Source organism: Dermacentor albipictus, chromosome 6 (genome assembly GCF_038994185.2).
Source record: "Dermacentor albipictus isolate Rhodes 1998 colony chromosome 6, USDA_Dalb.pri_finalv2, whole genome shotgun sequence".
Taxonomy (NCBI): Eukaryota; Metazoa; Arthropoda; class Arachnida; order Ixodida; family Ixodidae; genus Dermacentor; species Dermacentor albipictus.
This window is the reverse complement of record NC_091826.1, coordinates 125155415-125182303: the sequence shown is the minus strand read 5'-3', so window position 1 is coordinate 125182303 and position 26889 is coordinate 125155415. Positions and strand designations below refer to the sequence as shown.

The following is a 26889-nucleotide window of genomic DNA, read 5'->3' as shown; positions in this document are numbered from 1 at the left end:
TTGGTGTAATTTCGCATTTGTGCTCGCTCCCTTTTCGTAGTTATTCCAATTTTTTTCCATAGGGTGTCCAGGCCTTAATATAAAGAAATGGCCGCGCTGATGGTGGTACCCGACACTGCTCTGCGCCACGCGAGACCGCCGCCGTCTCGGGGATGCCGCGTTTTTCTCAGTCTTCTACGTTCAGGCTTCCTATGGAGACGAACATGTTGTACAGAGAGAAAAGGGATTGGATAAGCCACGGCCTTGCTACCTCAGTTCCTTGACGCGATTTGTGGATGCTGCGTGTCGAAAAACCCGTAAAAGTTGAGCAATTGAGAAATTTCGGCACGAAATTGCACCCTTGTAGGCCTTATAACTCCTCATGAGCGCTAGTTTGTCGAAATTTGCGTACTATGAGATGGTGAGCTCCCTCGCACGTGACCATCTCTGCTCTGATGAACAAACATACAGCCGAACTATGCATGTGTCAGAGCCGCGCGCGAGTTTTAATTTAGATACTATTTATTCATGCACGGTGAGAGAATGACGCCATCGTCGTGCACGACACATGCATGATTGAAGAATGGCCATTCCTGTACACAACGACACCTGAGTTAAGGCAAGCGGCATACGCACGCAATAAAAAGATGACATGTTTAACTCACTAAACATATAATATGGATCCCGCCGCCCAAACTTGCAACTCCCTATTTGTAGTGGGCCGACAGTGGTCAAATGTGGTGACCGCGCAATGCCTTGCTGAGTCTTGCTGCCCGAGCCTCCTCACGCCTTTTCTGGATGCTGCGTATGGAACACGCCCGCACCATAAGTGAGCAAGCGTGGAATTTCTGCTGCACACTTTTATACATCTTTATAAGCACGGTTTGAGTTTGATGGCTTATACCAACTGTGGCTCAGTGAGATCACTCGAACGCGAACACTCTCGTTCTGTTCCTCAGAAATAGTGCTGACCTTGGCGTCCCTGAGCGCACATGCGAGGCTAAATTCAGTTCCAAATGCATTAGGACTGGCGCCAGAATGGCGCCATCTGTGCACGACACATTTGCATCGACAAGTAATGGCTTCTTTCCTTAACACAACGACACCAAGCAAGGTGCGTAGACAGTATGGTTGCAAAGTTATGAACGATATTATTATGTTTTCTTTTGGTCGCGGGATCGAATCCCGGCCACGGCGGCCGCATTTCGATGGAGGCGAAATGCGAAAACACCCGTGTGCTTAGATTTAAGTGCACGTTAAGGAACCCCAGGTGGTCAAAATTTCCGGAGTCCTCCACTACGGCGTGCCTCATAATCAGAAAGTGGTTTTGGCACGTAAAACCCCATAATTTAATTATGTTTTCTTTTGATGCGGTTTCAGAATTCACCCCATCGGCCCAATTTCAAAGACGTTTCACTTCAAAAGAAGGGTGAAGGAAAGAAAAAGTGTCCGCCTCCATTCGACGTTGCGAAAGTTCACATACAGCAATGATGGTGCAGATGTTAGAGAAGTGTCACCACCCTAACCGACGTTATACAGGCAAGTATTGCCACCACAAGCGACGTACGTCACGGGCGCACGCACGCGTTCGGAAGCGCAGCCTGCATCCTCATCCTTAAAGGCCGTCCGCCAAACGCAAGTGCGTTATTGAACTAAGTTGAGCTTTAAAAGTAAGTTGCATAAGAAAATACGTAAATTACGACTTATGCACAAGCTGCAGACATGATAGTGTCACGTAGTGTTGACGTTGAAGAACACAGTAGCATACTGTGAAAGACAAAACTAACTTTTATTGGGCGAACCTGTGCCCACAAAAACAGGTTACGCTTATAGTACAGCGATAGCGGCGAACACAGCCTGCGATCATCGAAAATCTGATGAGCGGATCAAGCGCGTCGGCTTTTATACATCAGTCGTTGAATGTTCCAAAGTAATCGCTGGGACCCGCGTGCCTTCCACGAAGTTCTATATTATTCGCTTCGCGCGCACATGCAATCAGATCACACAAGGTTCGGTCAGAGACAGCGGATGGAACCATCGGTAACATTCCAGAAACTTCCGATACATGCACGCGTCCTGCGCTGTGCGATAACATTTGTTAGGCGGTGTTAGGTTGTCGCCCGATAATGACAAGTACACGTGTCAATAAACCCCTCGTAAAAAGCATCGACCCGATGCTCCAAACAAACGTAGTAAAGAAGCAAAAGTAGTAAAGAAGGACTCTTTTTTTTTATTCGAAAGCATGCCCTTAGGCATAATACAAAAGATGTTAGAAATACACGAACAGATTCGACTCGTGCAAAAAATCTAGAAGTGAACGATGATGGGGTCCATGAATCCAACGTTCAAGGTCGGGTGGGCGGCCAGGCCGAAGGCCTGTTGCCCGGAGATGGCGGAGACGGCTTAGATGAAGCCCTGGGCACGTCCATAATAGGTGTGTTACTGTCACATTGTGGATTCCTGTGTTGCAAAATGGGCACGATGAGCCGTAAGGACCATGGTATTGTTGTGGCCAGAGAGCGGTCACAGACGGGGTGAGCGCGACCCCGACACGTAGCCTCCTTAACGTAACCTCCTCTCGGCGGGTTAACCCGCCAGGGAGGTCTGACCCACACGGAGGTATGAGAGCTCGTGTGGTACGTCGGAGGTTTTCCTTTTCCCGGATCAGTCGTCCACAGGCGTCTTCAGGAAAATGTGGAAGTGGGTATGTTGTAATCTGTGGGTGGGTTGCCATATCTGCTTCAAGGAGACCCGGCAGGGCTGCTCGAGGCACCCACTGGACGCGTATGAGGATATTCGTAGTGGCAGCAAGACGGTGAATGCTATCTGACAATAGGGTGGACCGAGATACCCTACGTATGTCGTGGATGGCTTGAGTCGAGTCTGTGCGAATGATGAGTTGAGAGTATCGAGCATCTTGAACAGTAGGTAGCAACGCGGCCAAGCCGTCTCGTATGGCAGCAAGCTCGGCAAGGTAGGCCGGTGGTGCAGGATCGGCAACATACGAGCACGTTTGGCCTGCCTCTGGTATCAATGGACACACGAGAGCTGTGTGAATCATGGTGCCATTAACACTGGCATCAGTGTATGCTACAAGAGTTGTATCGTCTTGGTTGTCATCGGCGCGATGAAGGCGGGAAATATGGGCATTCGCCTGACGAGGAACCGGGCTATACAGACGACCAAGAGGCTTATTGTCACTTAATTGTACCCTTTCCCACGGAGCTACATCGGGTCTCGTAGATGCTGGATTGTCTATTTCGTGCCCCATGTACCGGGCCAGTGAAGCAGCCGAGCCGAAATATGATGGCTTTAGGGCGCGCGCGCACCGACGTTGGTGTACGAGGTCGTCAATAGTGTTGAGTTGGGACTCAGCCTGTAGAGTTGGCAACGGAGTGAGACGTGGTAATCCCGTTATGGCCCGCATAGCTTCATTATTAATGGCCTCAAGGCGAGCCCATTGTGCCTTCGTGAGATGATGAAACTGGGCTCTGTAGACGAGTCGTGGTTGCAATACAGAACGGACCAGAAGGCGAGCCATGTTGGTGCTCGCTCCACCAGATTTCTTCGCAATCCGACGTATCAACTGTATCGTTTCTGCGGCCTGTTGCTTTGCGTTCTTGACCCATGGTCCCGCAGATCCGGAGGAATCCATTTCAAGGCCGAGTACACGGAGAGTTGAAGCCTCGTGTAATGGTTGCTGATCGAGAGTTAACTGAAGAGGCCGGAGTGCCAGTAGACGGCGCCCATACTTGTTCGCTACTGACATGTGCGTCGTCTTGTCCTTGGAAATGTCAAGGCCTATCTGAGCACACCAGTTGTGCGTCACGTTTAGGGCCTCTTGGAGCACTTGTTCTTGGTGGCAGATTTCAGGATCAACTGACCAGACAGTGATGTCATCTGCGTACATTATGTACTGTGCGTTATGTATCGTGGCTAGCTTCCAGGCTAGTGGAAGGAGAGCAATATTAAAAAGGATTGGTGCGAGCACAGATCCTTGTGGGACACCCCGATGTGCGACGAACTGACCTACTGCTTGGCCAGCCAGGCGAATGGAGAAGGTGCGAGCGCACAGGAAGGCTTCGACGAATGTGCAGACACGGCTAGGGAAGTGAAGCCAATGGAGAATTCCGACAATTGCTTCGTGACTCACATGGTCGTATGCTTTACGAATATCCATTGCCAGAATCGTGCGAATTCTTCGGGAGCGGCCTCCGATGAGAACCATAGAAGATAGGTACGCAAGGCCATCCTCTGCGCCTAGATGAGCACGGAACCCGATTTGACCAGGATGATACCATGAGTACCGCTCGAGCCACCATGTAATACGTGTCGCGAGCATACGCTCCATCAGCTTGCCTAACGTTGAGGTTAGTGCTATTGGGCGCATATGAGCGATATTATCTTGGGGTTTTCCGGGTTTGGGAATAGGGACCATTTCTGCATGCCGCCAAGAATTGGGAATGACTCCTGTAGCCCAAGCTTCGTTTATGGCCCCCAACAGCACTTCGAGAACCTTGCCTTCCGTGTTTTTATAAAGTTCATACGGTATGCCATCCGGTCCTGGTGCCTTGCATGGCTTCGACAGGTCGATTGCCGCTAAAAATTCCGCCATAGTGAAAGGAGCTTGTATACCCTCGATGTCAGAGAGCGTAGGTGGCGTGCCTGCGTCCGCAGGAAGGCAGTTTTGAACAACGAAGGGAGGCGGTGCTGTGTCCAAAGCCGGAAAAAAGGTGTGGGCGACAGTTTCTGCGAATACTGCTGGTGTCTGGCCCGATGCTAACAGGGCGCAGGCTGCGGGCTCTGGAGGGCGCCGACCACGTTCCATTACTCGGAAGGTGCGCCAAATGGAGGCATTGGACGACGAAGGTCCGAGAGAAGAGCACCAGTCCATCCAGCGGCCACGTTCTAAGCGGTGTACATGGCGCCGAGCTACTGCAGTAAGGCGTTGGGCCTCTAAGCGAAGGGTATTTGATGCAGGGTCACGTTCTGATGCAAGTTCTGCTTGGCGGCGCGACGCCCAGAGGCGCAGAAGTTGCAAATCAGGAGCGGTTCGGGATTCATCAACCTACGACGTACGTGTCGCCTCAACCAATGCCGCCTTAAGACAATGGGACGGGTCCACCATGAAGTTGGATACATTGCTTTCTGATACCACCCTGTATCGATCCCAGTCCACCACTCGACATAGGCGGCGGAGGCGGCTTGTTCCGCCCGAAGATAAGCCAAGGTGAATCGGATGATGGTCGCTACCCCAGCAGTCGGGTTCACATGACCACGAGATGGTCGTCCTTCCTAGCCACCAAGATAAGTCCGGTGAGTGTGGCGGTGCGCAAGGGTGGTCTCGCCGACGAGTAGGCACTGACACATTATTAAGGAGAGTGAATTGGGCGTCCGTAAATGTGTCCAGCACACATGTACCACGCGCACTGGAAATAGCGTATCCCCATGTGGTGTGGGGCGCGTTAAAATCTCCTGCGACCATAATGGGGCAACCAGGATGTTTCTGTCGTAGGTGCGCCAGCCAGCCGAGACACAACCGAGCCGCACGACCGCTGTAAGGCCGGGCATAGTATGAAACGATGATAACGTCCGTGCGTTGGAGACGAACCAATACGGCCACGACTTCTTGCCATAGAGTACACCACCGTGAAAGATCAACACGAGTCTGATGAAGAGTGCATCTTACATACGCTGCAGCCTTTCCTGGAGGGACATCGGGCGTAGCACTCCTACGATCCAACATTGAAGGCGATGAGTATGCCACAAATCCTGGAATGGGTGGCAGGCCGTTGGATTCTTGAAGTAGTAGAGCCCAAGCACGCAGCTTCCCATATCTGAGACGCTGACGCAGCTCTCCGACCTTCCCCGCGATGCCGCGACAGTTCCACTGTAAGATGCCTTCTGGCACTCTTGAAGACGTAGCAGCCATCATAGATTAAGATTGGCCAGTAGAACCGAGGTGAGATGCTGGAGCTGTTGCGCAACGAAGCGCAAGAGTTCTTGGGGTGAAAGAGGCTTCGACACAGATGCCGGGTTAGCCATATGAGCAGGACTAGACGACGACGGCGAATGCGACGGCCGCGCTCCGTCATGACGACGCCGGAGCACTGTACGGCGGTCCTTGAGACGTTGGATCTCCCTTTCAAGGTTGGCGAGGCGAGCGTCGATCTCGAACTCTTCGTCTGCCAAAGGAAGCGGCGTGTCTTCTATCGATTGAGATGCCCGTTGCGGCCGTGAAGTGGACGACCGAACAGCTGCGCTATAGGTACGAGTGGCAGCATCACTTGTCTCTGTACATGCTTCTGTCACCTGGCTAGCATCCTCTTCCAGCGAGGCCAGAACGGCGTAACGGTTGTACACAGGGACTTGTTTCATTGATGAATCTCGAGGGGTCCTTGCTGGCTGTCGAGAATGGCGTTGCCGAGCCTTCTTAGTGGCCTTCAACTTCGTAGGACACGTCGTGGAAGTGATGTCATGATCGTTTGTTTGGCATAGGCCGCATCTAAACGATGCCGACGGTTCAGGCTCCATGGTGTCGTCCTTAGGTGGGTAGGGGCAGGATGATTTCATGTGTCCCTGTCTAAAGCAAGAGTAGCAGTACACAACGGAAGGCTTGAACGGACGCGGGCGCAGTACGCAGCCGTAATACAGGATACGTTCAGGTGGGGAATTAGGACCTTGAAGCGTGATTAGGCACGTACGACCGCTGCCTAGGTAGCGAGCAGCCACGACCTTGTGCGTGGGACACGATAGTTCCTGCAGGAGCCTCTCGGGTTCTTCGTCAAGGTCAACGCCATTAACCACGTAGCGTCTTAAATCTGTACCACTGGCGAGGTACGCCTGGACTGGAAGGACACACTCTTCTGAGACTTGTATTTGTTGCAGTTCTTCGAGTTTATAAACTAGTGCCATAGCAGACACCCATACTGAGACCGTATTAGTGGGTTTGTGTAGAGCAAAACCTTGAAATCGGGAAGTCTCGAGGCAGGCGTCCAGGGCCGCTTGAATGATACGATTGTGCAGAGTGGACATGTCATATCTAGCACGAGGCTTGATAACCACTTTGTACCACGATGTCGTTGGCGACTCCGGAGACGTGCGTGTCGGTCGTGCAGGCAGGCCTTGTGATGAGCGAGGTCTTTTCGGGGCTGCTGGAGCTACATTTTCATCCGATGGGAGGCCAGTAGCTTCCTTCGTCCTCTTGGCTGAGGTGTGCGCCACGACAGCAGGGCTGTTCTGCTCCATGTTGGTGGTATCCATGCTCAGGGTGCCGCCTTCACCCGTTGCACTTGTCCCCACGGAGGAGACGTCCCTGGCTTGGATGGCAGTTGCATCGGTAATGTTCCGCTCCCTCGACGCAGCGGACAGCAGCTTGGATGCTCCGCGCCGGCGCGGCGAGTGCCGCGGGGGCACTCGCACTCGCGAAGCCGCACAAGAACTCGAGTTCGACGGCGCAGCAGGAGGGTGTAGATGACGGCGTACCTTGTAGATAGGCGCCAGTAGTAATTACGAACCGCCAAAGCGGTCCATAAACAACAGAGTTCCAGTAGCGGGGAAAAGAAACCAGCAAACGGGGCGAAAATCCGGAGCTACGGAAAAACACGTCCGTGCGGAACGAGCGCTGGAAACGCCCCCCCAAAGAAGGACTCGTCGTAAAGAAAACAGCAAAATAAGGCAAGTTCGTCAGCGTTCGCAAAAGGGTTTAAGACGCACCACATGGACCACTTCAGATCATGCGCGGCGCCACTGTAAATGCGAAATGCCCTCTGGCACGACCTCATAGTCCAGTGCGCCAATACTTCGGATGACCTTGTAGGGTCCGAAATAGCGTCTGAGTAGTTTCTCAATGAGCCCTCGTCGGCGTATCGGGGTCCAAACCCAAACACGGTCGCCGGGCTGGTACTCGACGTCGTCGGAGGTTGTAGTGTCGGATGTCGGTACGCTGATGGTTCTTGATCCCTAGGCGGGCGAGCTGTCGGGCTTCTTCGGCACGCTGGAGATAGGTAGCGACGTCAAGATTCGCCTCGTCAGTGGCGTGCGGCAGCATGGCGTCGAGCGTCGTCGTCGTGTTGTGTCGTAAACCAACTTGAACGACGTGATCGGTGTTTCTTGCACCGCCGCCTTGTAAGCGAAGGTTACATACAGCAGGACCACGTCGCGCGTGTTGTGCTCGACGCCGACCTACATTGCTAGCATGTCGGCGAGGGTCTTGTTCAGGCGCTTCGTGAGACCATTCGTTTCCGGATGATAGGCCGTTGTCCTCCTGTGGCTTGTCTTACTGTATTGCAGAATCGCTTGGGTGAGCTCTGCTGTAAAAGCCGTTACTCTGTCGGTGATGAGGACTTCTGGGGCACCACGTCACAGCAGGATGTTCTCGACGAAAAATTTCGCCACTTCGGCTGCGCTGCCGTTTGGTATAGCCTTAGTTTCAGCGAAGCGGGTGAGATAGTCCGTCGCGAAGACGATCCACTTATTTCCTGATGTTGACGTCGGAAACGGCCACAATAAAGCCATCCCAATCTGCTGCAATGGTCAGCGAGGAGGTTCGATTGGCTGTAGTAATACTGTTGGCCTTATCGGTGGTGTCTCGCGTCGCTGACAGTCTCGACATGCTTTGACGTAACGGGCAACATCGGCGGTCAGACGCGGCCAGTAATACCTTTCCTGTATCTTCGACAGCATCCGGGAGAATCCGAGGTGCCCAACGGTTGGGTCGTCGTGTAGGGCGTGCAGTACTTCTGGACGCAGCGCTGATGGTACAACAAGAAGATAGCTGTGCGGACTGGCGCGAAGTTCTTCACGAGCAGGTTGTTTTGTAGCGTGAACGAATACAACCCGCGTTTAAATGCCCTAGGGATAACGTCGGTGTTCCCTTCCAAATACTGGACGAGGACTTTAACTCCGGGTCTGCTCGCTGCGGTTTAGTGAAGTTTTCAGCGCTTATTATTCCAAGGAAGGCGTCGTCGTCCTCGTCGTCTTGCGGCGGGAGATCGATGGGGGCGCGTGATAAGCAGTCGGCGTCAGAGTGTTTTCTTCCAGACTTTTATATTACGGCGACGTCATATTCTTGCACTCTGAGGCTCCACCGCGCCAGCCATCCTGAAGGGTCCTTTAAGTTAGCTAGCCAACACAACGCGTGATGGTCGCTGACGACTTTGAAGTGCCTGCCATAGAGGTAAAGGCGGAATTTTGCTGTAGCCCAAATGATGGTGATGCATTCCTTTTCAGTCATAGAACTATTGCCTTCCACTTTTGACAACGACGGACTAGCATATCACCCGTTCAAGTCCGTCTTTCCTCTGGACTAGGACGGCATCGAGGCCTCGGCTACTGGCATATAGTTTGGATATCGGTATTGGCGTGCTCGTCGAAGTGCGCAAGTACGGGCGGCGACTGCATGCGTCGTTTGAGTTCTTGAAATGCGTCGGCCTGCGGCGTTTCCCACTTGAACTCGACATCCCAGTTGGTTCGATGTGTTCGCGGATCCGCGCTGCGTGAGAAGTCCTGGACAAAGAGCCTATAGTAGGCACACATGCCAAAGAATCTGCGCACTGCATTTTTGTCGATTGGCTGCAGGAACTTTGCGATGACAGCTGTCTTCTGCGGATCGGGCGTACTCCAGATTTGCTGATGACGTGCCCTAGGAATAGAAGCTCATCGTAAGCGAGGCGACACTTTTCCGGCTTCAGAGTGAGCCCAGAAGACGATGGCCTCTAGTACTGTCGCCAGCCGCCTAAGGTGATCGTCAAAATTTCCGGCGAAGACAACGACGTCATCCAAATTAACAAGACATTTCTGCCACTTCAATCCTACTAACATCATGTCCATGACGCGATGAAACGTTGCAGGCGCCTACCACAGTCAGAATGGCATGACTTTGAACTCGCAGAGGCCGTCTGGCGTGATGAAGGCGGTGTTTTCAAGATCTCTCTCGTCGACATTTATTTGCCAGTAGCGAGACTTGAGGTCAATCGACTATAAGTATAACCGATCCAATACGTCGCCTATCCGGGGAATGGGGTACACGTCCTTCTTCGTGATCGTGTTCAGTCGACGATAATCGACGCAGAAGCGTACGGTTCCGTCCTTTTTCTTCACCAGGACTACAGGAGATGCCCACGGGCTTTTCGGCGGCCGGATGATGTCGTCACGCAGCATTTCGTCGACTTGTTCTCTAATAGCTTCACGTTCTAGTGTCGAAACTCGGTAAGGGCTCTGACGGAGTGGTCGAGCGCACTCTTCGGTTATTATGCGATGCTTTGCAACAAATGTTTGTCGAATCCTCGATGACGTCAATAAGCAGTCTTTGTATCGTCGAAGAAGACTTCTGATCTGTTGCTGCTTAGTCATAGGAAGACTTGGATTTACATCGAAGCCTGGTTCGGGGACTATGCTCATCGGGGTAGACGCAGCAGAATCCGAGAGGACAAAGGCGTTGCTGGTTTCCACAATTTCCTCAATGTAGGCGATTGTCGTGACCTTGTTGATGTGCTTGAACTCTTGGCTGAAGTTGGTTAGCATAACTTCCGCTTTCCCTCCGTGAAGTCGAGCGATTCCTCTTGCGACGCAAATTTCACGGTGGAGCAGTAGATGTTGGTCGCCCTCGATGGTGCCTTCTACGTCAGCGGGTGTTTCGGTGCCGATGGAAATAATAATGCTGGAGCGCGGCGGGATGCTCACTTGATCTTCTGGCACACCCGAGGTGTGGTGACTACGAGAGCTCTTCGGCGGTATCGTTTGATCTTCCGACAGTGTTATAGATTTTTACTTCAGGTCTATGATTGCACCGTATTGGTTCAGGAAGTCCATGCCGAGAATGACGTCTCGCGAAGACTGTTGGAGGATAATGAAGGGCGCAGGATAAGTTTGGTCATGAACGGTAATTCTTGCTAAGTCAGCGCTAAGGTCATTACGGTAATTCTTGCTAAGTCAGCGCTAAGTCATTACGCTAAGTCAGCGTAATGAGGTGTCCTCCAGCGGTTCGAATTGGAGGGCCTTCTCATGCAGTTTTAACTTTCTTCATCTGGTTGGCGATGTGTCCACTCATTACGGAGTAATCGGCCCCTGTGTCCCCTAAGGTGGTAACTGCGTGGCCGTCGAGAAGTATGTCGAGGTCGGTGGTTCTTTGTCTGGCGTTGCAGTTAGGTCGGATCAGGGCTGCGTCGTGTTCAACTGAAGCTGGAATGTCGCGTCGTCAAGTCATGGTTCGTCGGTATATTCTTGGCTTCGTGACTTCGTTGGGACGGCGTCGTGTCGCTATTATGCTGTCGGGATGGTCTCTTCGTCGTCTTCGTCAGCGGCGGAGGATCTTGGTCAGTTCTACGAACAGCAACCGCACCTCCATCGTTCCTGCATTAAGTTTTACGGATATGGGCTCGCAGAGCGGCCCCGGGCTGGGCTGGTGTATGGTCGGCGCTGCGGCGACAGGTGGCGGCCTGGTGACGGCGAATGGGACGGTCGTCGAGGGCTCCACTTAGTGGCGGCGAGGTAGTCGGCGATATCGCGAGGTCGTTCGCCAGTCTGTGGTCGTGGCGCGTTAACGGCGAACCCTCGGAGTCGCATGTACCGGTATGGGCATCGAAGGTAGATGTGCCCGGCTTCTCCGCAGTGATAGCAAAGCGGACGGTGGTCGGGGGCGCGCCAAACATCAGTCTTCCTTGGAATGTTGCGTGGGGCGAGGGGTTGGCGTGCTGGCGGTGGGGGTGGTGTCGGCAGGGCCCAGTGACTGTGTCGTCACTGGGCCCTGCCGCGGGCACGGAGGGGGTACGCGATGGCGGACTACTGCGGCATGTGTGATCGCTTGCGGCTGAGGCTGGGGCGATTCAGGGGCTAGTCTGGGTTGTTGTTGGAGCTCTTCACGCACGGCGCCGGCAATTGGAGCCACTCGAGGCTGTGATGAGGTGAACAGCTTTTGTATCTCCTCCCTTACGACCGCTCGGATAGCCTCGCGCAGGTCGTCGATGGCCAGTGACTGAACTCCGGCCTAGGTTGTAGAGTTAGTGCGGCGGCGGAATTGCCGGTTCCGCATTTCCAGTGTCTTCTCGATGCTGGTGGCCTCGCGAAGAAACTCGTTGACGGTCTTCGGTGGGCTCCTTGCCCTTACGGCGAAACGTTCCTCCTTTACACCACGCATTCATAGGCGGACTTTCTTTTCCTCGGAAATTTGCGGGTCGGCTTGGCAAAACAGGCGGCTCATTTTTCCGTAAAAATCACGCGGTGGTGTCATTAGGCAGCTGCACTCGGGTTTCTTGTAGTGCTTGGGCTCGTTCTCGGTGTATGGCGCTTGTGAATGTCAGCAGGAAGCCGCTTCAGAAAAGGTCCGAGGTCGTTAAAGTTGCCTCTCGATTCTCGAACAACGTCCTGGCAGCGTCTTTCATTGTGAAGAAGTTGTTTGTCGTCGGTGTTCCAGCTGTTAAATGCAGCGACCCTCCCATAGGTCTCAAGCCAGGTTTCCGGGTCCTCGATTGTTGAAGCGCGGAACGTCCGAGGCTCCCTGGGCTGCTGCAGGACGATGGGGGATGCTGGGGCTGCCATTTGGGTTGCCTTGGCCGCAATCTTCTTGGTCTTCTCAGGTAGAAGTCCGTGCTCCGGGTGCAGCTGTTAAAGACGGTGGCTTGATCGATAGTCCGGGACTACGTTTGTGCTCTCTTTGCCGCCCGGGCTTGGATCACGGCTTGTCGGGGGCGTCCGGTACAGGAACGAAAAGCACCTCCACCAGATGTCACGTGGTGGTGACATTGAAGAACACAGTAGCAATACTATGAAAGACAAAACTAACTTTCATTGGGTGAACCTGTGCCCACAAGAACAGGCTACACTTATAGCACAAGGATAGCAGCTAGCATGGTCGGCGATTGTCGAAAATCTGATGAGTGGTCAAGCGCGTCGGCTTTTATACATCAGTCGTCGAATGTTTCAGAGTACTCGCTGGGGCCCATGTGCCTTCCGCAAAGTTCTACATTACTTGCGTCGCGCACAGACGCAATCAGATTACACAAGGTTCGGTCACAGACAGCGGTAGGAACCATCGATAACATTCCAGAAACTTCCGATACATGCACGCGTCCTGCGCTGTGCGATAACATTTGTTAGGCGGTGTTAGGTTGTCGCCCGATAATGACAAGTACACGTGTCAATAGCTTCGGAATATAGTACGAATATAGTTCTATTGTGCGGAAACTGAAAGACAAAGCCCTTTTCTTAGTTGTCGCTTGTAGTCCTTCCCCATTCTTGAAGGCACTCCGCCTGGTGCAAGTGAATTACTAAACTATTTAAATTTTTAGAGTAAAATAACAAAAAGTTTGTAAAGTGTGACATACAGACACGCTAGAGACATGATATCATGGCATTGTAATTGGAATATGCGAGAACACATAATTCTGTTACGCGGAAATTGAAACACAAACTTCTTTTCCAGCTGCCGTGTTCTTTTTTGTGAGCACGTCACGAGAAATGCTGGCCAAGTAGAGGGTAACAACTTGGCTGGAAAGCACTTAGCACGTACTGACCAAGCGCTAACGGAAGCTGGAATTTTTCCAACCCGCTTTACTTCCAGCTACATTTGTTAAGAATAGACGATGCCGGAACACCACAACGGTGCGCGACTTGCCCACTCCAGTCACAAGGCAAGTCTTAAACTGGTCTATTACGTTGTCAACTCCGGAAATACTTGTAGGCGAATATCGTATACACAGAGTCATCAAATCGCGGCTGCAATATAAAGTTATGCGGAAGCATTGTGTCCTGCAAGGAACTTATGTATTGTCAAATTCTTAGGGACCAATAAAGAAATAGACGTTGATTCCTCTGGAGTTATTCACTCTTCATTGCAGTAAATGCACTGTTTTACTGAAACTTACAGTTCACTTGCTGATTGACTTTTGGGATACACTGGTAGCTTCTCGATCGGTAAGACAAAAGTATGGAGTCGGAACGTATGGTGTGGAGTTCGGTGTAGACTAGTCTTGATAGGAACAATACTTGAAAAAGAATCTGCAGCGCACAATGCATGGCAAGTGCCGTAACGCGAAGTGGTACAGAAACACTTTCACTGATGTAGGAAGACCTCGAAACATGCGCGCTCCACATTTCAACCTTGCAAACCACGAACTGCAATTATCTGAATAAATGTGTAGCGAGAGCCCAGCAGTATCCATGAAGCTGCTTGCACGATCCTGTACAATGCATTACCTACGTAGGTGAGTCAGTGATCCTCAAACGGCTTGCTAAATGACACCCAATGGATTCCGCTATGAAAGGAATGACTGTTTGTCGCATACGAGCATCTTTAAAAAAAGTGGACACGGAAACAACTGCGATGAAGCATGATAATTTTTAATGGAAAAAGCAATGCACGTGACTTCCATTGGAACTCTCTTATATGCAGTACTATGTAGCAAGCGTTGGGACTTCAGACAATCTTCTTTTTCAATTTACGGTGGTCTTTGTTTTTCGTCACTCTAATTTTTTGCGATTTGCGGTGAACTTTCTGTTCCCACTCACTCCCCCTCAACCCCTATTCTGGGTGGTTGTTTTATTCATTTACTTGTCATCGCTAATCACGTTATTCGCTTCCTCTTTCCCTACAGTGACCACATCATTGATTCAGATTTTTCTATCTGCGCCATACTACAGAGTAGGGAGGCGTTCTGACGCCTCGAGTACCATTTGCCAGCTTGCTTCTTTCCTTCTGAAACGTGAATGTGCTTATAAAAGAAAGACAGACGCGAAAAATGCATTCAAGGAAATATGGCCACCACTACACGTACACAAAGTGTCATGTATACACAGATTGACCATTGAATTGCACCAAAATAGTGACCAAGAGGCTCGGATAGTGAAGACTGTCTTTATAGTTTTTTACCTGCGGTAATTAACTTCTCCAAGTGATCAACCATAAAGACTACTACTAGCCACTTTCATCAACATGATTCGTCGAGACGGTATGCTCGAGATTTCGAAAGATCCTGCAGTCAGCAGCGGCATTCACAGGGTAGTACCTTGATTGTGTAAAAAGGAAATGCTTACTTTTAGAGCTTCATAAAGGTATACCTGAAGCTGTAAAATTTCTGTCCCACAACACCGCAGAATCGCGTACTGCGTAAACCGCATAAAGCTGTTTCTCACAGTGGCCTCAATCCTGCACTTACTCGTAGACTTGCTGGTAAAGCTGGGCCGTCTCCGCGGCCATCACTTGGCTGAGGTCATCGAAATTGGTGATGGTGATGTTCTGGCACTCCTGAACCCAGTCAACGTAAGGTCGAACGCCGTGGTCTCGGGCCCTCTGAATGTCGATGGCAAACAGATCATCACCGTATGGAAGCCAGGGCTTCCGGAAAAGATAATGCGTGACACCGTGATCAGCAAACCTGCGATGTGTGGAAACAATAAAAGTAATTAGACCAATATTGAATCATGGAAAATCAGGAAGTGAATGACAGGCGTTCATGAACACGTTTAACTGCAGAAAGCTGTTCCAGTGCCAGCTGTAGGGCATTATAAGTAAGCGCGATTACCTTTATGGGTTATAGAGTTTGCCTTCTGAGGGCCACTAAACTGGGACGAGGAAAAGTTAATGTAGGGGACCACTACTGCATAGTCATGGTGTGTTTAATGGGACGACAGCCCCAAGCCCTAACATGAATATTGTTAGAACTGCGGAATACCATGGAGAAGGCCTTATTCCAGTGTGGATAACACCTTTTGATTGTCCTGCCGTATTTTATTTCTTTGCTTGAGCCGTAAAAATAAAGATTTGTTATAATAAAAACAGAAATAGGCTACGGCATAACAGATCTCAGGATGACTGTCAATGGTAACGCGATTAGCATTCAGACAATGTGGTTGTCCACCACATTGCTGAACCGGCATTTAAAATCTCTCAGTAATTTTTAGACTTCCAGAACTTTGGCTTTATATGACTACACAGTCCCCGCATTGGGCTACTTTGCTGTGGTATCCGCTTGCCAAGACCGCCCATGAATATTATGGCATGTGGACAACGGTATGACGACGATAGGATGACGAAGGTGTGATGTCGATGGAGCGACAAACGCGTACGACGAGGGCATCAAGACAATGAGGTGAGAATTCTTAAATAATGACGATTGTTTAACGACGACAGCATGAGGATGGTATGAGGACAATGGCCAAACATCGAGTGAATCACTACGATACCCTAACCACGACGATATGACGGCAACGGGATGACGTTGCTGGGACGACGACGATAGTACGACCACGAAGGCATTGCGATGACGGTGTGATAACGGCTTCATGTTAGGAACTGTTAGGCGACCACGTAAAGATGAGGACGGCATAAAAACGACGGCAAATTTACGGTTTATTGATGACAGCATGATTAGGATAAAATAAGGAATGGTGCTCCTGGCCCGACGAAGGCGGTATGACAAATGACGGCAGGGGGGGCAATTAAATGAATTCAGTGAGGTGAAGGCATTGGTTAAATGACAGCGTTAGGATGACATCAAGGCATCAATGCTACGAAGACCATTTTGTGATAAAGATGGCCTAACGGCTATGGTACGGTGAGACTCTAATGAAGACATTGGAATGACAACGATCGGACGACCACGATTGCATCGCGACGATGGTACGGCGACAAATACATGGAGACTGTATGATGATCGTGGCGTTCCGATTTTGTGAGGACAACGAGATGGTGAGTATGTGACTCTGTGACGACGTCTACATGAAACCGATGGCGTGACGCTGTTGGAATGACAAGAGTAGGATGACGAAGCTGGAGTGACGACTATGGAAGGACCATGACGACTGAATGACAACGATGGCGTGACGACAGTAGCGTGATGGGGTCAGGTTAACAAAGCAGGAAGGATGACGATGCAACCATCCCGACAGCATCATGACTGTGGTAAGGTACGAAGTGGCAACTAGCCGTTACGTAACTTGCGTGCCGGGTCGGTGCAGAAGGCGTGACGACGACGGCAAGACGAGAATTAGATGACGAAATCAGAATAGAAACGACGAAACGATCAGGATGGCATCGCGACCACAAGCACATCCCTTTTTGCCAAAGCTGGTAGACAGTATGAGCCACTGGTTCAGCATAATAGGCCCGATATATAAGCACACAGGCTCAAAACACCCGAGGAAGGCAAAAAATCTTAATAGCATGAGTAAATGTTTCAACGAGGGCAAGTAGCGAAAAAGTTAAAGATGCGTGGAAAGTCATATCAGCCTTAAGGAAATGAACAGTCATGAAGATGAATAATTTTTTTGTCGCAAGTTTTATTGACATGGAAATACAGTGTTTAAAAAGAGCTAGTCCTGTGATGTTACAGCCAACTTGTCGAAAAGGCTGAATTTTTTTTCTTTGTTTGTGGTAGAAGTTGACAAGAAAAATTGGCTTAGGGCTATGTTTTGCAAGCTATTATAAAAAAAACTAGTATTGCAGGTAAAAAGAACAGGACACGAAAATTTGGCGCCAGATACCGTCAGCGCGCTTGAGGGATGCCCCTTTAGAATACCGACATCGTAGCTGGCAATCGAACCCACGGCCTCGTTATCAGAGGCAAACATCTCGACGCCCTGAGCTACCTACCGGTTGAATGGTTCCATTGGCTGCTCAACTGATCCCCGGAGAACGTCGTCAACAGGATGGTAGCTGTCATTCAGTGGCACGAAGTAGGCGTCTTTCAGTTTGAGAATAGTTAGATTTTGTCCTTTCTGGTCAATCCTGCGAAAACAAAATATTCGATACGCAACATTGCGGCAGGCGTTCGCTCCTTAGTTTTCACATAACTGTCTCTTTTTTTCTTCCAGTCAAAATTTATGACATACTGCGTTATCAGCCACTCATAGTTAAGTCAGTCTGGATGTTGGGTAATGAAAAAAATTAGAGTACCGTCTTTGATGGACTGTTCTTGTGATACTGGAGTGTAGCTATGGGGTATATACACTTTTCGAGCTGATTTTTATTGTGTGCTGCTACGATACGTACATGAAAGCTTTTTATTTAAATTTAAATACCTGGCTAAGAGGGCAAAACTTGCAACTCATATGCGTGGAAGGAATAACCATTTCGTCGGGCTTCCTATGGCAAAAACGTCATTTCATTTCAGAGATCTAGATGAAGCTGTGTGTAGTTAAGGATGCCCAATATGGCAACGCGAACATTACCATGTTGCTGTTGCATCCTAGTTTTTCCCGCAATCTCGGAATTTTCAAAACACGCTTCAAGATTGCTTTCCGCCGCCAGTGGCAAAACATAGGTCTAGATCTATTTAGTGCGAAATTTATCGAAAGCAGATAAGAATAAAAGTAAACCATTTCCGAGTAGTTCCATATGCACTCGATTTATTATGCAGGATAAATAATATGAGTAATCGCTTGCGAGTTAGTATTGAAAAAAAAATCGTTGATGGCAATGTGCAATATAAAGTGCAAAGGGTCTTCGGAGGCTATTGCGATTATCTAGTATCACACGCTGCTAAGCAGCTATTAAATTTTTCGCCGACCCTCCTGAATATAACTATGGAAATGCACGTTGAAGCATCGGCAAGAATTTGATCATGAAAGTGATGCTAATGAAGCACATTGTCCTAGTGCTGACATACTACCATGCATGCTTTTATTTTCTACATTTGGTTGTAATCATTCGTTATTTCCAGATTTAGGACTGTTATTTGATTGGGTTTGGGCATATAGAACGCGGTATATCTGAATTGTTGTGAATTGTGTCGTAAATTTGCTATAAACAAACCCTTGCCTAATCATATTCTACGTGCGAATTGAGTCATGCAATACATTTCTCAATTCTTACACGAGCGTGTCACCGCTCGGGGAGGGAAGTGATGCATGTTGAGACACTGGGCATATTTCTGCCCTGTAATGTTATTTGAGGAGGTCCGACCATGCTCACTGCTATTGCAGTTATATAAGTGCTTCTATGCTACCGAGGCGTAAGTGAACTCGGTAAGCAGTCGCAATTTTCCATTCACTTATGCTAGTGTTCCTTCAAACGCACCGTCACTCCCTTCTGAAAAGATACGCTTGGCTTTCAGTTTTTGCTGTAAATCCTTAAGGTAAACATATGTTAACTTCGTTATTACCGAGAGAAAATTTTATTCGTAATCTTAATTAACCTTCCCGTCCTTCCTCTTCATCTTTCTCTGTCTATTCTTAATGCGACAAACGGGACCAGCAGACATATAGTGAACTGGTTGAAACCACCGGCAGCCGGCAGGTATTTAAAACGTTCCTCTGGTAAAGTACAACTCCATCTGATCACCTAAGAACCATGCAGATAAAACAGGCCTTCCATAAGCGAATCCTGCAGACTGTGAAGAATCAGCAGAATAAAAAGGTAGCTTTCAATTTATGAGCATATCAATCACAAAACAAATATTAAAAACTATTAACGACATGTCACACTAGATGCAAATATTATTAGGTGAACTGAAATTTATACATTGGTGTTCCACCCTATTTGTAGTACTGCTTTTGATTGAGCAAAACTTCGTAAGTGACAATATGCGTGTACGACAGCAAAATCGTACTATTTTACAATAAAAAGGCAAAATGATATCTCATTGGCGTAAATGCCACTAGCCAGTGCATTCAGAAGTACCAAACACTTCATATCAAGAAATATGTAGGTCGCCTCGGAAAATAAATTAAAATGAGACTTTGTCACGAAGGAATTTTTGCGGGAGAAAACTACGTGGCATTAGATATGCGTGCGTTCGCCTGCGAAATACTTCGTAAAGCTCATTTAATGAATAATGAACTCTTATTCATCAAACGCCGAAAGCGTATCCTCCGAGCCCATTAGTGTGAGGACGTGGCATTTTGAATGAATTATATCTGTTGCTTTTCCTTTGCCGACAATTCAATGGGACCAGAAAAAGGGCAGTCCTGAGCGATGAATTTCCTTCCAACTGAATAGTTTACTTTCAAGAAAAGCATGCTGAAAATGTTCATGAGCGAAAAGATCAGATGAATTTGTTTGCGATGTGTCTTATCGGGCTGAAAGCAATTTCTCTAGGGATACTTGTGTACGGGAAGTGTCCTGCTGCACGGTTGAGGTTCTTAATTTGGAAACAAATAATAAATAATACCATTCAAGCAAACACGAGGCTCTTCCTGCATTCTGTACTTGTAATCGCCCATAGTTAGATTATCGCTAGAATATAGTGCGAACTTGGCTCTAGAGTGTCACTCTTTGTAAATCCTCAGTGGATGTTGATGCAGAAGCTAGCGGTAAGAATCTGTCAGGGAAAGAGAATGTAACACCTGTCCTAGAGTGCTCAAGGAACACACCCTCATATGAAGCATACCTCCAGTATCCACCAGGCACGTTGGTATGTGCGTAGCGAAAGTGGGCGGACGAGAATTCGTTGCTCAGTGTAGCATCGAGCGTATCGTCGTAAGAGGTGTAACCCCTGTTATGGACGCTCAGGTCGTACTCTTCCATCACTTTTTGACCCAATTGCCATGGCAGCCACTCCGAGAAGAGGATGTGTTGGTAACGCCCCTCCAGGATCCTCCTGTAACGCGAACGCAAAAAAAATGGTACGTATAATTATACTGCTGTCTTGTATTTCGCGCATTTGTTAATCCATTCTTTGTTTTACAGGTGATTTACACGATTCCTTAAGCAGCTGTTTTTTTTGTATAAGAAATAGTTACTAACGTCGTTGATCATAAGCGGTCGTATGTGTCCTTGTGTTCTTGCTGTGCATTTTTGTACCGTTTCACTGCGGCGGTTCTTGAAAACTGCCGGCATGCTCAGGGACGTAGTTGGGTGTATTGGCTAGCCGTACATAAGAGTAAAGAAAGAAATAGAGCCTTCGTCCGCTGTTATTGCACGTGCGCAATATGCTTCATGCTGCTCCAATACTGCGGCCCTGCGCCAATTTTTGAATGCGTTAGCATTCTTTGGGTACTTCATGCACTTTCCGGGATGCTGCGTATGTATCTATGTATGTTTGTAGCTAACAATTTCCTGCCTATCAGGGTCACTAGGTTGACTATTATTGAATAGTGAGTGCATTGGAGCGCTGTGCCGAGGTAACAGGGTTGAAAACCAACTGTCGCACGACTTCGGTCAGGGAGTATGAGCCAATGCGTGCATATATGCCAATCTTAAACTATAACCCCTTTAACGCCGACATGTGTCATTGGAGATGCGGGGCTGGGTACGCACCACTGTTCGAACATACTCTTTGACGAGTAATTGGAGCACTGGGAATAGACCACTCTGTCGGATGTTTTTTTTTTTTCAACTGTGATGCTTTTCTTTCGAGGAACCCGTATGGGTTCTCTTTGTAACAGTTGCTACGAACGGGTGGATGTCTGATTTCCCCTTTATTAATTGCTTCTCTCTGCCTTGCGGGTCTCCGCAGAACTATTACGTCAAACAGTGAAATAGTGTTTGATTTGTCGTACATGCTTAAAGTGATGTATGCGGACAACAAAGTGCTACTGGCGGACAATGCAACAGATTGACAGACACTTGCAAACGTGTATGACAAGGCAGTCAGCAATCTAGGTCCTAAATTTGGTACAAAGAAGTCGGGAAATACGATCTTGAAGGAAGCGACGAGATATTACGTGGAGTCCGTTCAACAGCACCTGAATACCATAGTCAAGCAGTAATAATGCTAGGCATATACATTAACGATGGAGACTTATCAAACACGCACCAAGGTAACCTGACAAAAAAGCGGTAGCGGAAAGGAGCAATAAGGAAACATAGAGAACTTTCGGGCCACAATAAGTATCAAGTGGTGCGTGGATTCTGGAAAGGAGTAATGGTGCCAGAGATAACGTTCGCAAATGGCATTTTATGCCTAAAATTGGATACCTCGTGGTCAACCAAAGATCGGCAGGTCGGTTGGCACTGGGTGCCCGTGGCAAAACCACAAATTAGTCATTGCAGGGTTACATGGGTAGCGCCTCGTTTGAAGTCAAAGAAGTCATTTTCTGAGAAAGGCTCAGGAAGACGGATCCAAATAAATGGGTGGTTAAAATGCGCAAGTATCTGTACCGGAAAAGCGTGGACACAGAATGGAGAAAAAGGTCAGGAAAGTTGGCAACCAAGTACAGGAAAATTGAAAGTGTAAATAGGCAACCAGGAGTCATCAGAAAGAAAGTGAGAGAAACTGCGAAAGTAAATTGGATGCAAAGAATAGAAACAAAAAGGACCACGCAGATTTACAGAAATATGAAGAAAGAAATTATAAGGGAAAATCTGCGCGATACCTTGCAGGGAAGTGCCTCGCTATTTAAGGCTCGAGCTGGTTGCCTAGAAACTAAAACATGCTGGAGCAAATGTTTGCCACTAGAGGAGGAACGTGTATGCTGCCGCGAAAATCCGGAGAACACTCAGTACGTTCTAATGGAGTGCAAAGGGATCCACCTTGTGGGACACAGAGTAGACCTGTTCCCAGAGTAGACGTACACAATTCTGGGACATGTTTTTCAGAAGTCGTATGTGACCCGTGTTCTTCCAAGTCGTCGATGCCAAAGAATAGCAGATTGCAACGTCTAGAACAAGTTTCAAATTTATCCACTTTGTTCATCACAGTTTGCCACTCTGACCACTGCTTTCCACTACTCACTCTACAATTCTCATCAATAGCCCGCATTTCCTTGAGACTTGCAACCTTTTATTCCAAATTAGCCCTACGGGTGTTTAGATCCAACATATCTGTTTTATTTTCATCCTGATATTTTTCGATGGTTGTAAGTTTTTGCTCATTCCTGTCTGGGCTTTCAAAAGCTGCTGCAGGGGAGCTTCGCCAAGACCTGGGCTCATTTCTACGTTTGCACAGACAATGAGAAGCAAAAGGTAAAACGCAGATCGCTTCAGAAAAGAAAACCGGTACCTTCCGCTTAACATGGGCCTGTGAGCTGCAAAATAAGAAGCAACACATGCATATACATAACGAGGTTGAACCGGCAAACTGTACACAAAACACACATCATTGAAATGTGTGTCACTAATCTGCGCGAGAAGCAGTAAATGAGTGAGCGGCAACGCTATTTCGGTACCGCCGGTTCGACGCCCCAAAGGCGAAATGACGATGTCCGCCTTTTGTAGAGTGTAGCGGCATGGGCTATAAGTTCATCGTCGTAGTTTGACGGCCACTGCACATTGTCCAAAAGCAGTTGCAAGGCACGCTTCCTCAATCATTCGCAGGTATAGAAGTCGCGCCAAAAATCACACGCCAAAGAAAGGAAGATTGATACGCTGTGTGTGTTTTTGGCGCTGCTGTTATGCCTTTAATAAGTGACCAAATCGCCCAAGAATCCGTTTTACAAAAGTATATCCCTCGGTGAAGCCGCCCGTAGTTGAAACAGCTGAATGTTTGAAAAACAAAACAGTGTTCACAGTTGACGAATCATGAAGAGCAAATAATTCCTTGCCATGAAAGCAATGACTTGTATTCCCAGCGATGAACACCTGCAGGAAAATCAGTAAATGTGTGAGCGGCAACACCATTTCGGCATCGCTGGCTCCATGCCCCAAAAGCGAAATGATGATCCCCGCCTTTTGTAGAGTGCAGTGGCACGGGCTGTAAATCCATGGTTGTTTCACTGGCACTGCACATTGTCCAAAAGCCGTTCCGAGGCACCCTTCCTCGATAAAGTCGTTCGTAGACGAAACAGCTGAAGCTTCGAAGAAGGAAACAGTGTCTATGCTTGACGAATCACGAAGGGCAGATAATTCCGTGCCATGAAAACGGTCACTTGAATTAGCAGCGATGAACACCTAGGGAAAAGCAGTAAATGCGTGAGCGGCAACTCCATTTTGCTATAGCCGGTTCCACGCCCTCTTCAACATCACTTTAGGCGGCTTGACACAAGCCTTAGGCTGCCGAACAAGAGTCAAAGTGTCAATATACTTTGATGACATATGTGCCTGCGTGCTAGAGTTTCAGCACAAATGTACAGCACGGATAAGCCAGGGGACTATTTCATCACTTGTGGTCTCCCTTTCAAACACTGGCCTCTCTTCATCAGCAGCAAAGCCATCTTTGACACTTCTTCCTGGAATATGTGGGCGACCAACATGACTGCAGCCTATTATGGCAAGTATTCCTATGCGAAAAGATACGAGTGTTAGTTTTTTGGGCGTCGTTTTCGACAGCAATATTATGAGTGGGTGGGCTGTGGACTACCTTGGGGCAACCTCATTAAGATAACTTACGGCAACTAAACGCATCACAAGCGTCCACTGGCACAATAATACCACTTTATGTCAACGCTGCACTCAGCTCCTGTTGTAAGCAGAGTTTTTCAAACTGCCATTGACGGAGCCATTGGAAAGCCAATACCAACGCCTGGACGTGACCGACAGGACATGGCTTCGTTTATATCCAGGTGTTCCTATAAAGCATGAAGCAGAAAAATAATGGGTGAAGCGGAGTCTCTATCTCCTCGCGTTCAAGCCTGTCACACCCTACACAATTGCTTTGGTTGAATTCTATAAGTGAAATAGCCTTGCTTCGAATAAACTGTGCTCGACTTCTATCCCATTTCTAATGCAATACACTCCATGTCTCGAGCTTTCAACAACTTAAGCAAAACCAGTGACTTGACCCACCATGTGTGCTTGAAGAGGTTTGTGTGCTGTTCCCCCGCTACTTTCGAAACAATCGGTTCCTACTGAGCCGGATCTATCGCTGGTGCTGGAACATTTAAAACGAACATACCAGTGTAACTTGCAAGTTTCTACAGATGGGTTGGTCAGTGTACGAATCGATAGTGTTGCTGCTGCATTTGTTGTTCTGATAAAATGTCAACTTGGCCCGGTTGGTACACAAATGAGTTACACCGCAACGAATTGAATGTGCAAGCTGATACAGACGAAGAGCTTATTCACTTGATCCCAATACTCACCTTGAACTGGGCTGGACGACTACGGAGCCTGGTTTAATCAAAGGTTGCAGTGGGAGCTGCTGTAAGTGCCGCTCCGAGAAAAATTAGAGATACACTGCGCAAAATATGTTCGTTCGTGATGACTGAAACTGCGCACTTTATCTGTCGCGAGATATGTAGTCAAACAAATTCAGATGACACTCTAGAGACTTTCAACAGACCTCAAAAAGAAGCATATAAAGGCAAATTTCACTATATATCTTAAGTTCTTGGCATTCCAGTACATGGAACATATTAATGTACCGCACGTGCAGCGTTATCAACCACCGCAAAGGAGAGTGTACCAATAATTTTACAATTAATAAAGAACCTAGTCACAATTTTCTTTTTAATTGTGGATGGCGCCTCATAAGCCTTGCGAAATGAGGAGGCTAACGGGTTAGATAGCTACAATTCTAGGGAGTTTTAGAATAGGGGCGCTAAACGTTTGGGCCCAAAAAAAATTGCGTTGAAGCCAATGCGCATGCGCGAAACGCAAACTGCGTTTGGGTTTTGCGTCGGGCACCCCATTTCACTGATTTAGCAGGAGCTCAAAAACTGCCCCAAAAGACTTTCGTAAACAAATATGGCGGCAGCCATCGAAGTGACGGCTCTAACCTAGCACCAAACTGCACAAGATTCGCCGTACCGCGTGAAGTTCGAAAGCTAGGAGAAGTGACTGCAGTTATTGTTTTCTCTCGACTGAAAACAATAATGAAGATTAATAAATAATGAATCTCGAATGAAGATTGATTCATTAGACGCCGCTGATTCCGAATTAGATTGTGGATTTCATAGGTCATAGGCCTAACACAGCTTAGGTTGGCTAGTGAAGGCACGTAAATTTGTTTACTCAAAACTAAGCGGAACCAATTGTTTTCTGCTAATGCAATCACCTCTAAGTTGTAATTAAACGCTGAAAAACGACAGCCAAAGTTGCTACTCTTATCATAAAATGAAATATTTATTTGTTTATAGAGCTTCTCGTTGACGCCGTAGTGGCACTTTCAGCACAAGAAGCTCTCAGGAAACGCAAAGCGTTATTCTAAAACTCTTCACTTCTGCGTGCCCCCACGCTAACACCCCCAAATCTAGTTAGGGCCCCCAACCATTGGGGCACCTATTCTAAATCTCTCTGCTGTTTAGAATCAGAACATCTACGGTGTAGACGGTAGTTAGGAGGTTTAGGACTGGCAGAACGTCTTGCCCCTTCAGTAAAAACAATAGAGACATAATCGACGTGGACCACTTCATATGGTCTTGACATTACAGTGCGTTGTGCTAAAACAATTGGCGCCACTATTCCAGATTAACGCAGGTTTGGAGCAAGTGTAAGGGTGTTATTCCCTTTTCGTGCATTGAGCATGGAATGTTTTAACAAAACTTCGATTATGTGTAAGTGTGGCGGATTTTTCAAGGCTCATATTTCATTTTGTATGCTTTATATCCGTTTTTGGAATTTTATAAAACGTAACCTGCCATTAGTGAAGATGAAGGTAGTGTAAGAAAATGCACAGTCCTTATTTCAAGAAATACTATTCACACTTCATTTTCCCATTCTCCGTCAATTTCTGGAGTCTCCTGGGCACGACAAGCCCGCGCCTTCTGCGGGCCTTGAGGAGGTTGCGCCCAGCGCTTGGCGACGGCTTCGAGGTTGGTCGACTTTATCTCGGCTTACCACCACTTGCGTCGCTGCTGCATCCTTCTCGCTCGGCGCCCGATCACGAAACGAGCACACACAGTCCATACCGCACACAGAACCCGCAGCAACGGCCAGAGGAAGTCAGCAAAGCGTGCCTCCGCTTACCCTCCTCCTCCGTGAAGCGTCGCCCCTTTTTTTCCTTTCCCGCTTCACTCAACGCCACCTAGACATTCCTTTAGGTGGCGGTGCTTTGCTGCGCACTCAGCGCACTTCTCCGTACTTTCCCTGGCGCACGAATGTCGTCCTGCAAGCGCCTTCCTTCTCCGGTGCTCCTTTCCCTCGCGGCGGCATGCATA

General features: G+C 48.4%; 1 protein-coding gene across 6 annotated transcripts in view; it reads right to left on the bottom strand.

Moving 5' to 3' along the window:
• LOC135899463 (salivary peroxidase/catechol oxidase-like) overlaps positions 1 to 26889 on the bottom strand; it is a 207123-nt gene that overhangs the window by 25263 nt on the left and 154971 nt on the right. For all 6 annotated transcript variants that reach the window (XM_065428726.2, XM_065428725.2, XM_065428728.2 and 3 more), the window contains 3 exons: positions 20304 to 20513; positions 17567 to 17701; positions 15132 to 15350 (listed from right to left, as the gene is read on the bottom strand). In XM_065428726.2, the coding sequence (XP_065284798.1) occupies positions 15132 to 15350; positions 17567 to 17701; positions 20304 to 20513 (564 nt within the window). The remainder of the gene's footprint in view (positions 1 to 15131; positions 15351 to 17566; positions 17702 to 20303; positions 20514 to 26889) is intronic.